Genomic DNA, 12,305 nt, shown 5'->3' on the forward strand with positions numbered 1-12,305 from the left:
TTTTGAGTTGTGGTGCTGGCGAAGAATGCTGAAAGTACCATGGACTGCTAAAAGAACTAACAGATCTGTCCTGGAGGAAGTGCAGCAAGAATGCTCCTTGGAGGCAAGAATGGCCAGACTTCGTCTCACCTATTTTGGTCATGTTGTCAGAAGGGACCCTTCCCTGGAGAAGGCTGTCATGCTTGGTAGGGTGGAGGGTCGACGAAAGAGGGGGAGGCCTTCAATGAGATGGATTGATATGATGGCTGCAATGATGAGCTCAAGTATAGCAGGGATTGTGGGGCTGGCGCGGGATCAGGCAGTGTTTCGTTTTGCTGTGCATGGGGTCGCTATGAGTTGGAAACGACTCGACGGCACTTAACAACAACAACAACAACAAATTGTACGCATAAGAGATAGATGACAGATGCTAATACAAACCAATCTGTTCACAATACTGCATAGCCATTAACACCAAACACTAGGCTGTACAGATAAACACATAAACACCTGAGATCCTTCTGTTCACTGAAGTACACTCTAGACCAAGGATAGATTCAACTGAGGCTAATCTTGCACAGACACCAGTGATAAAAAATACCTGCAATCCTTACAGAAACAATAGAAGACAGACGCAAAGTAATCCCTCACAGACAACCAGATACTATAGGAGAGAGATCCAACAGATCTACTGCCTCAGGACCATAGTACTGGGGGATACCAGACTCAATTGGCACAACAAAATACATAAAAGCATTGCTCCACATCCTACATTGGTGAGTAGTGACTAGGGTCTTAAAAGCTTTCAAGCAGCCATCTAAGATGCAGCTAATGGTCTCCTAGCATCAGAAGTGAATAAGAACAAAAAAATAAAAATAAAAATGGTCATTTAGAAGCAATCAGCCCTAGGACACGATGGCCCTCGAGACCAGAAGAACTAGATGGTGCCCAGCTACCAATGCCAACCACTCAGGAAAGGATCAAATCTGGAGATCCTGGATGGAGTGGGAGGGAAAACATGGAACAAAATCCAAAAACTCAAAAATGACCATAATTACTGGTCAGATGAATTCTGGTGAGACTCCCAATACTATGGCCCTGGAATACATTTTGCACTTGGAATAAAACTCACCCCCAGGGGCAAGCTCTCAGGCCAATAGTTAACAAGATGTACACGCAGACCGCTCAACCCAGGATGCCGCACCCACATACTCAACATTCAAACTGAGGAAATGTAAGACATATAAGAGTGCATAAATATGAGGAACATAGGGGGAGGGTTACAGAGTAGGGAGGGGAGGAGACTGGGTTAGGATTGGACATGGCGAATGGGGAATGAAACTAAATGTACATGTTATGTTGAATGTAGAACAAGCTCTTAAATTTTTTTTTTTTTTTAGAAAAAGGGGGTGGTGGTTTCCTGGAGCTGGACTGAGGAATTGTTGCTGCTGAGCCTTGTCATTGTCATCCTGGTCCTCTGTGAGTGGAACATGGTGGTCTGGGGACTGTGAGGTAGCATCACTGAGAGGTCAATGGCACAGCCATGTACCCAATCACATTCCTGTGACACTCACAAGGGAGGTGGTTGGCCCACTTGGCCCTGCCAATTGCAAGGGGCTGGAACTTCACCCCTGGAAAGCCTGGCACCTTCCTGACCACCCAGCTCTACCTGGGCCCATAACTGACCTGTGGTTTGGGGCAAAGAGGCCACTCTTTCTGAAAAATCAAAATGTTAATCTGTCCACGTTGATGTGGAAAATATGTGGTTAAAGCATTCAGCTGCTAACTGATAGATGGTGGTGGTAGGGTTCAAACTCACGAATCAGAAGAAAGATGTGGCAATCTGCCTCTGTGTAGATTTACAACCTTGGGAACCCTTGGGGCAGTTCTGTTCTTCAGGGTTGTTATGAGTCAGAATTGACCACAGCGGTGTTTGGTTTTGGCTTAAAGCAATAATGCTTCTGGGAAAACCATAACTCACATTTGTCAGGAAGCAGTGCATGGCCTCGTGGTGATTTAATGAGGCTTTTGCAGACTCCAATTGATTGGTGTGGTGGGAAGTTGGGCATGCGGAGGATCTGGGTCATAATGACCAGTGCCCTCAGACCAGTGCTCATTTAGTTCACCAAGTTGGTGTGCAGTGGCCTCCCAGGCAGGCATACGGTTTATGAGTCAATGCATTAGTTCTAAATGTTACCAAGACGTCCATGTCCCACTCAAATTCTTGTGACCTCCCTACTACCTGTTCAAGAAGGACATCCTCCTATCCCTGTGATACTACAAGCTCCCTTCTGGCATGAGGTCCTGCCTGGTGATATCCTCCTTGTAGATGAGGATGCAGATGACTTACCCATCTGCATGTTTATGAGGGCAATATCCATGCCATTTCCGAGTGACACTTGTCTAATACTTGGAAATGGTGAGTTGGCAATGACTCACATCTTCTGGAGGTGTTAAAGAGGGAGCGAGCCAAGAGAGAGGCCTTCAAGTGTCCATCCATCCCTGAACACTCTTAGGTTTGGGGTACATTAATAGAGGCTTCCTGGAGTGTGGGGTGCCTTCCTCCATGATGGTTGTGGTGGTATTGTTTCCAGGCCAGTGATGGAGAGGTGTTTTGTTTGTTTGTTTGAAAGTAGGTGTGTATGGGAGGTGGAGCATCAAGTGGAGGGAATTTTTAGGACTTTTGCAGTCTTGTTGTCTACTGGTAACCTCCTTCCCGAAGCCCAGGTTGGTGCTGCCTGAGAAGTGCAGGATTGCTCATATGAGTGTGTGCAGAGCCTCAGGGCTCCATCCTTAGCTTCAAGGTGTTTGGTGCATCTGCCTTTTACTCCCATCTCTCAGATCATCTGTCCATGTTGGTGTCTCCATGGAGTAGTCCTGGCATGCTGTCTCCTCTTTGCCTGCTCCTTTTCTTCTGTCTCTTCTTTCTCCTCCTTCCTCAAACTTTCCCCCTCGTTCTCTCTTGCTCTCTGATGAGTTCTAATCTTATTGATTTAATTACTAATTTGCAGTCATAACTTGTAAATCTGTCTGCAACCCAGATCTCTTGCCAATCCTGAATTACTGCTTGTTGAATAGATCCAAGAAGCCCTGGTGGTACAGTGGTTAAAGCACTCAGCTGGTAACCATAAGGGTCTGTGGTTCAGGCATTTTGCAGGAGAAAGATGTGACAATCTGCTTCCATAAAGATTTGTAGCCTTGGAAACCCTATGGGGCTTTCCTATGGGTTGCTATGAGTCGGAATCGACTTGATAGCAATGGGTTTAGCTTTGATTTTTGATTTTGGCTAAGTCTCTTGGCTGACTGTTGTTGTCGGGTGCTGTGGAGTTGATTCTGATTCACGATGTGCCCATTTGGCAGAGTAGAACTGTTCCAGAAAGTCTTCTTGGCTGTAATATGGAAGCAGATCACCAGATCTTTCTCCTGCAGGGCCTTTGTGTGGGTTTGAACTGCCAGCCTTTCTATTAGCAGCTAAGCACTTAACGGTTACACCACCAGGGCTGACAAAACAAAACAAAACAAAACAAACCCACTGCCATTGAGTTGATCTCATAGAGATCCCCAGTGGGTTTCCAAGGTGGTAAATCTTTATGGAAGTAGATTACCTCATCTTCCTTCCATGGAGCAGCTGGTGGGTTTGAACTGCCAACCTTCTAGTTGGCAGTCATCAAATGCCTTAGGCACTGTGGCACCAGAGCTCCAGCCCTAGGGCTGACTACTAGGTTATAAATCGATGATCAAATTCACCACTTTCCCTTTGAAACCAGCTCCTTCCTCTTCTGTGTTGTCTATTGCTGTTAGAGACACCAGTCCTCCCACTCACCTGAGCACAACCGTGAACTACTCTCTGACTCCTTCTCTCCTCCCCAACCCATCCAATCAGATGGCAGGTGTTGTCATAGACTTTCTTTCCACTCCATTTCCGCCCCCACTGATCCTTCTCAAGCCTCTTGCCTGGGCTATTACAGTAGCTTTCCTATTATTTCCTCCCATGCCTATTCACGCTATACAATCTGCCAGACTAATATTCCTGATGATGCCATTTCTTTGGTCAAAAGCCTTCAAAGGCCTGCACTATCAGCAGAACAACCTGAGGCCTTAATTTATAAGAATATCTACAAACTTGTCCGTGCTAGTTTTTCAGTTTTATCTCTAGCTTTCCTCTGTCATAGTCTACCCTCTAGAAAGATGGGGTGATCTATTTCCATAGTGATACTGCCTCGGAAACCCAAGGAGGGATCGCCATGAGCTGGATCAGACTCGATGCCTGTGAGTTTGGTTTTGGTTTGTTGTTGTGTTGTTGTTATTTGCCATCGAGTCAGCCTTGACTCATAGTGACCCTTCTTGGGTTTCTGAGGCAGTATCACTACAGAAGTAGGAATGCCCAACCTTCCTTCCGAGGAGTGGCTGGTGGGTTTGAACCGCCAACCTTCTGGTTAGCGGTCCAGTGCCTTAGGTACTATGCTCCCAGAGCCGAACTAAATTCTCTCCAGTGTGATACAAATCTAGTGTTTGCTGGCCTCTGTGTGTTTGCTTCTGCTCGATCCTTCCTTCCTCCTTTCTTGTCTCCTTCCATCCTTTCTCCTTCTCTCTTGCCCTTCCTTTCCTTCTGTTCTTTCTTTGCATGTGGTTTTTAATTCTGGGTCTTATGAAGGTTCTGTTTTGTTTGTTTGTTTTTCTAAGGAATTAAGGGTTGATCTCCTCTCTCAGTCCCCATAGCCAGTAAATCTCTTTCAATTGCTCAATGCCTCTAAGTCTTCTTTTCTCCTGCAGCTCAGCATGTAATAGGGATTGTCCAGAGCAGCACTGTCCAATAGAAATGTGTGAGTCATAGATGGAAACCACATATGTAATTAAAAATTTTCTGATAGCCACATTACAAAAATAAAACAGGTGAAATAATCTTCATGATGTTTTATTTAACCCAATATATTTACACTATTATTATTTCAATATGTAATCAATAGAAAAATTACTAGTGAGCTATTGCACATTCTTTCTGTGGTGGTAAGTTTCCAAAATCTGGTGTGTATTTCACATATATGGCACATCTTGGTTTGGACTAGCCTCATTCCAAGTGCTCAATGGCCGCATGTGGCTAGCAGCTACTGTATTGGACAGTGCAGGCTTGGAGCCGTAGACAGGGCTTCTAACGTTTTCAGGTCATGGCACTCTTAGGAAATGATAACATTTGGGCAGTACACCTGGGGTAGAGGAATTGTGCCTGCAGGTTGCTGCGAGGCTGAAAGGATCAACAGCTCACCTGCAACCCATTTTGGACCACTTAAAATCTATCTCCCCTTTTGATGAATATAAAAGTCTTACAGCTTGCTGTTTGAAAATTGAAAATAGGTAATTTTCATTTTCCAAATGAAAGCATTATATATGGTGAAATTGTAAATTTAGTTTTAAATTGGCATATGTTCTTACTCCCTTTTCCCTCCCAATTCCCTTCAATATGCATTGAGCATCACTGGGAGGGGTGCAGAGAATTCACAGACAGGAGGGAGGAGCCCCATACCAGGTCTGTAAACCGGTCCACACAGGCCATTCGAATCTGCTCCGATGTGGCCGGCCTGTTCATGGACAAAATTGGGGCCAGGCCCCTCTCCTTTCGAGCTGTAGCCACAGCATCGGTTATGGCGAAGAACACGGAAGAACCGAGAAACATTCCTGACTCGCCCAGGCCCTAGGAGTGGAAGAGAAAAAATTAGAAGAGAAGAATTTTAGTAAGAGTACTCTCGGATGCCCAGCCTATTGGGTGTTGGGGAACCTTCTGGGCCCCTGAGAAAACTCTGTTCAGGAGGTGGGTAGGTTCAGGCAGTAATTCAGAAGTTATCACAATTTGCCAAACAATGAGAGGCTGGCTGAGGTTTGGCCTGCACAGGCCCGAGGGGACAGGGCAGAGTGGAGCTGGAGACGTGACAGCTTCAGTATTATATGCAACACTAACCAGGCCTTTAAAAGATACGTAGGGTCAGAAACATCTTGCTTTTTGGCTGATGCTTCTCAGTCGGGCACCTGCCAAGGGTTTATATTCAGTACTTTGAATTAAGAACATAATAGGCTTTAAGAAGCTTTTCCAAAATTATAAACTTAGGTATTATAATAATGAGTCAATGCTTTTTTAAGGTATACATGGCCCTTCCTGGAGGTTGGTGGGCAGTGCCTGACATTGAGCGCCTCTGAGTTAGATGTCCCCTAGGGCCTGTTCCCATTCTGACGTCGTATGTTTCTTTGTCCTTTCCATTGGCAATTGCCATTGACCCCCACCCTGTCCTTCCTTACTAAGGGGTGTTTCTCTTTGATGGCCTTCTCCCATCCTTTAGTCTCCTCCATGCTGCCCACCCCACCTTGCTAAGGCCCTTCTGCTGTCCCCCTCCCCTACACACACACACACACACACACACACTCCTGAGTCCTGGTCCCCTTCCTTCAAGCTTCTCATCTCTTTAAATATATTCTTCTCAAATTGAACTTCAAGCAGCCCAGCACCTGGGCCTTGCTCACCTGTGTCAAGGGGATACTCATCCTTTCACATATTGAGGTCACTGTCTCATGTACCATCTGGCAATGTTTAGCCCTGGCTGGGCAGGGTGACTCCCACACAAGGGGAAGTGAAGTCCAGCTCACACTCTGCTCACTAGCCCTGACCTGGAGTGAGACACATCCAGCTGCAGGAAGGGTGCTTTTTTTGCAATGCATCCAGAGATGCTTTCTGGGTCACAGCAGCCATGCTTGCTGTTAGTTGTGGAGTTGACTCCGGTTCCTGATGACCCCTTGTGTGCAGAGTGGAACTGCTCCATAGGGTTTTTATGGCAGTGATCTTTCAGAAGCAACTCCATAATTTGAGTATTTAGACTTGTGGGTGCCAGACTACAGGAGAGGCTCAGCATCCAAGACAGGTAATAAAGCCCAGTCCATCTGCACATATGAATGAAGAGTCCCAAGGTGACGAGAATTCTCAGAGAGAAGATATAAACATCTCTCAGGGCTCTGGTGGTGTAGTGCCCAAGGCATTTGTCTGCTAACCAGAAGGCTGGCAGTTCAAGCCCACCAGCCACTCCTCAGAAGGAAGATTGGGCAATCTACTTCTGTAGAGATACCACCACAGAAACCCAAGAAGGGGACATTATGAGTCTCATCGACTCGATGGCAGTGAGTTTGGCTTTTTTGGTTCAAGACAAAAGGGCAATCGAAAATATGACAAGTTGATCATCCTATCTCTCCAATGAGGTGCCCCTCATTCCCCTCTCTATGTATTGTCTCAATGGGTGGGTAGGAGGAGGAAACGGGGACACAATAGCACATGTTGTGCTGAGTCAAGAGGTTGCTGTTGCCTATATATGTCTTGGTTCAAAATTGAATACCTAAAAAAAGGAGACCATTGACAGAGAGTTGCAAGGCATCATTATGGCCTTTTCCCTGTGTTGTTCTGCAACTGTGCAAGGGACAGACTCCCAAGTTATTTCCAGACAGAGAGACTGTGATCTTTTAAATTATTCCCAGATCTCAAACAGCCACAACCATTGGAAGGGGGATTCTACAGCTACTGACATCTTTATTTCTAGGATCTGAAAAAGACACCTAGCTGTCCCTCTTGTAAACCCCTGGGAGGGTTAGAGTGCAAGAATCCTAGGTCACTGCCACAGGCCTGAATAGTATGTGCAGCGGTCCCACATTGTGATACATTTGTAGGATGCCATAGAATTCAACAGCTAGTCTAGAACTCTTGTGATCCATTTCCCAAAGAACTGTGCATTTTCTGAAAGAGATTATTTTGATGCTATCAACTTAGATTTTGACAAAATATATCATGATATATTTTAATTATATATAAAAATATAGGAGCTCTGGTGGTGTTGTGGTTAAGGCATTTGGTTACTAATTGAAAGGTTAGTGGTTCGAACCCACCAGCTGCGCCATGGAAGAACAATGACACAATCTGCTTCTATAAAGATTTATGGCCTTGGAAACCCAATGGGGGTTGCTATGAGTTGGAATTGAATCAATGGCAGTAGATTGGTTTGGTTTGGTTTATATAAAGGTATGTAATTTTTATTTTGATGAAGTCTGCTTAACCAAGGAAAAAACTTAAGGAACAATACAAACCCCAAACTTTGAGTAGTCTGGCCTTTTTATAAAACTATTAAAATGAAAAGATAACTTATTCCTGAACTTGGATTTAAGTTTATGATGCTTGTTAGGGCTGAAGAAGAAGGCTATAGATCATGCTCTGTTGGTTAGGAGAGACACTATATTAGGATTCTCACTTGGATATGGAATGCGGACACTTCAGAGAAATGTTCTCACTTATTTTTTTTTAACTCCAATCCACTGTAAGATATATATTTTTATATTTTTTACTACTACACTCATGTGTGCAACATGCACACACAGATATTTAAGAAGTCAGTCTTTAATATGTGTAAAACATTTTGATATTTTCTATGTTATTGTACTCTATTCTACTTAATTACAAAATGGTGGTTATGACCTAGTAAATTAAATTTATGATCCTCTAAAGGGTAATGAACTGTAAGTTGCAAAACTCCTTATCTGATAAATTTTACCCGCAGGACAGGAGAAAGGTAAAGGAAAGTATAACCACTTGTCTTTCTCCAAAAAGTAGAAAATACTGAGCTTTCTCCTTTTGTGGAAGATGGGAAAATTCAGGGGCTGGTGAAGTAGAGCTGAAGGTCAGCCCTAACTTTGATTTGATTAGAAAAAGAAAAACCTCATCAACTTAGCAAATGTTTATTAAGTGCATACTTCATGTCATTGATCTAATTGTGTTTCCCCCAAATATATATCAACTTGGCCAGGCTGTGATTCCCAGTCTTATGTGCTTATCTTTCGTTTTGTGACGTATTGTAAATCTTAACCTCTGGTTAATGAGGCAGGATTAGGCTACCTTAAAGAGGATTAGGATGAGGGTGGAATTCATCACCCTGACTTAACTTACCATCCTTACTCAAGTCACAGCCCTCACAAGAAATTAAGGACTTACCCTGGGGTGTGACCTGTATCACCTTGTATTTTGCAAGAGACAAAAGGGGAGAGGAGAGTAGAAAGGGGGGTACCTCAGTAATACCAAGAAAGAAGAGCCAGGAGTGAATTGTGTCCCAGACCCAGGGGAAGACTGATGCCAAGACACATGGAGATCTCTAAGGAACACGGGCCCACAGATGTTGAAAGGAGAGAAGGACCATCCCCTAGAGCTGACAGAGAGGGAAAGCCTTCCCCTAGAACTGGCATCCTGAATTTGGACTTCTAGCCTCCTAAACTGTGAGAGAGTCAATGTCTGTTTGTTAAAGCCATCCACTTCTGCTGTTTCTGTTATAGCAGCACTAGAGAACTAAGACACTGTATTCAGCCACTTACTGAGGATACAAGGTGAGTGATACAGGCCTTTCCCTCAAGGTTCTTGTAGCTATTGCTGGGAATGACGAGGATAAAAGCCAGAGGTCTAGGGCATTATCCTGGGGAACATCAACATTTAAGGATGAGCAGATAAATGAGCACCAGCCACACAGCCAGAGATCAAAAGGGTGGCGTTTGCCCAGGTATAAAGCTAAGAAGGCAGGAAGGGATGGGAAAGAAGTATGAAGGGAGATGGTAAACACAGGGAGGAAGTGGGAGGGGTGCTGTTATATTGTGGGGAGTGCGATGAGTGCCACAAAATGCAATGTGTATGAATTGTTGAATGGAAAACCAATTTGCTCTGTACAGTTTCACCCAAATCACACACACACACACACACACACACACAAAACCTCTATGAGGAGAAAAAAAAAAAAATCAGCCAACCAACCAATCACCACCACAAATCAAAACAAAAAATAAAGGAAGATAAGCCCAAGAAAGGGAGTAAAAGGAGCTCTGGTGCGGCAGTGGTTAAAGCACTTGGCTACTGACAAAAAGGTTGTGGTTTAAACCTACCAGCTGCTCTGTGGGAGAAAGATGAGGCAATCTACTTCCACAAAGATTTACAGCCTTGGAAACCCTATGGGGCTGTTCACTCTGTCCTATAGGGTTGCTATGAGTCAGAATTGACTCGATGGCAGTGGGTTTGGTTTTTTGCCTTTGAGACATCCCAGGAACCAAGGAATAAGAGTATTTTAAGAAAGAGAGAGTAGCTTTGGTAGCATAGTATCTAAGGCACTTGACTGCTAACCAGAAGGCTGGTGGTTCAAACCCACCAGCCACTCCTCGGAAGGTTGGACAATCTATTTCCATAGTGATGCTGCCTTGGAAACTCAAGGAAGGGTTGCTATGAGTCGGGTCCAACTCGACGGCACATAACAACAACAATAGCAAGAAAGAGAGAGTGGTCAGCTATAATGAATTTGCTGGAAGTTCAATAAGGGTAAGGGCTAAAGAGGGTCCACTGAGTCCACAGCAAACAGATCATTGGTGATTTTGGGGACAGCTGTTTAGTGGTGTGGTGAGAGCAGAGTCCAAATCAAAGGAGTAAGAAGTGAGTGGGCTATAAGCTGTGTCAACCAGTTTCAGTGAAACATTATTCAGCGGCAATAGGCTTTGAAATTATAAGCTCATAGAATCATATCCTTGGCTTTAAACATTTCCCATTTCAACGTTCCATCCCTGAGTATGGATTGATATGTTACCACATCACAAACAATGGTCAGTTCTGTAAATGTTATTGAAAGGGTATGATTAAGCCCAGCCTCTGGGTGTCAACATATTCAACATACACTAGAGATCGAGATAAGCATGTCCATCTGGCCATTTGTTGTTGTTGTTATTTGCCGTCGAGTCGGCCCTGACTCATAGCGACCCCTCCTTGGGTTTCCGAGGCAGTATCACTACGGAAGTAGGATTGCCCAACCTTCCTTCTGAGGAGTGGCTGGTGGGTTTGAACCTCCAGCCTTCTGGTTAGCAGTCAAGTGCCTTAGCCACTATGCTACCAGAGCTCCCATAAAACTTAAAAAGAAAAGAAAATAGAAAACTATGTTCTCCTTGTTTCTGGGTGGTACAAAAGATTAAATAGTTGAAATGTTAAATGTTTGAAACTACCTAGAGGTGCCTTGGAAGAAAGGCCTGGCAACCTGCTTCTGAAAGGTCACAGCCTTGAAAACCCTGTGGAGCAGTCAGTTCTACTCTGCACACATGGGGTTACCATGAATCAGAACTGACTCTATAGCAACTAACAAGAAGTCTCTTCAAACAGGTAAGATGATCAGGTATGGGTAGGTGGACAGGAATATATCCATGACCACACACAAGTTGGGCAGACAATATTCCGACATGTGTGTATGTATGTGCTATAAAAACATCTATACATAGTATAGAGCTAACAGGAACAATGTTAGGATAACTTCTTAGCCACATTCAAACACCTTGAGGAAGTGAGTCACTGGGCTTGTGGGCTTGGGACCATGGTCACAGGAGACATTAAGCTCAATTGGCACAACACAGTACACAAAAACATTCTACATCCTACTTTGGTGAGTAGCATCCAATCCATCTCTGTAGAGGTCTAAATCAAAAAAACTGAACTCACTGCCCTTGAGTTGGATCTGACTCATTGAGACCCCTCCTTGGATTTCCGAGGCGGTATCTCTACAGAAGTAGATTGCCCAATCTTCCTTCTGAGGAGTGGCTGGTGGGTTTGAACTGCCAACCTTCCGGTTAGCAGTCAAATGTCTTAGGCACTACACTACGCCAATAACATTTACATTAAATAAACTCATTGTTAATTATTAATTAAATAAGCACATTTGAAAATTATTGAGAAAGTACAAAAATTTAATAGAAAGTGTTTGATTGAAGATATTGGCCAATATGAAAATTAAAACATAATAGCAACTCTCTGGTTTATAAGTTTATAGGTGGTGCTCTCAAGGCATTGGTCTGCTAACTAAAAGGTTGGTGGTTCAAATCCACAAGCCACTCCATGGAAGGAAGATGAGACAATCTACTTCTGTAAAGATTTTTTTTTTTTAATTTTTATTGTGATTGGGGTGAAAATTTACAGAGCAAATTCATTTTCCTTACAGGAGTTCACACACATTTTGTCTCCTGACATGTGTATGAACTCTTGAATGTAAAACAAATCTCCTTTGTGAAATTTCAGCCAAATTACAATAAAAACTTTTTTTTTTTTTTTGGTAAAGAAGTTTATCCAAGTCCCCCAAGCTCCACCTATGTTAAAATGGGACTCTAGGTCTCAATCCCTTTATGTGACTTTCAGGTAATTGCATAAAACTCTCAGTTGCCTTTATTAGAGATAAGGAACAACATAAATATCCCTGAGAAAAGGAAGTATAGTTGACTTTTAGACACGAGGGAGTGGAGAGAGC

The 12,305-nt window shown here is 43.7% G+C and overlaps 1 protein-coding gene across 1 annotated transcript in view; it reads right to left on the reverse strand.

Annotated features, from left to right (window-relative positions):
* LOC103193035 (aldehyde oxidase 3-like) overlaps positions 1-12,305 on the reverse strand; it is a 124,634-nt gene that overhangs the window by 2,129 nt on the left and 110,200 nt on the right. The window contains 1 exon segment of the mRNA XM_007936136.1: positions 5,501-5,668. Within this exon segment, the coding sequence (XP_007934327.1) occupies positions 5,501-5,668 (168 nt within the window).

This window comes from Orycteropus afer, unplaced genomic scaffold (genome assembly GCF_000298275.1).
Source record: "Orycteropus afer afer isolate SDZICR_OR568_19922 unplaced genomic scaffold, OryAfe1.0 scaffold00002, whole genome shotgun sequence".
NCBI lineage: Eukaryota > Metazoa > Chordata > Mammalia > Tubulidentata > Orycteropodidae > Orycteropus > Orycteropus afer.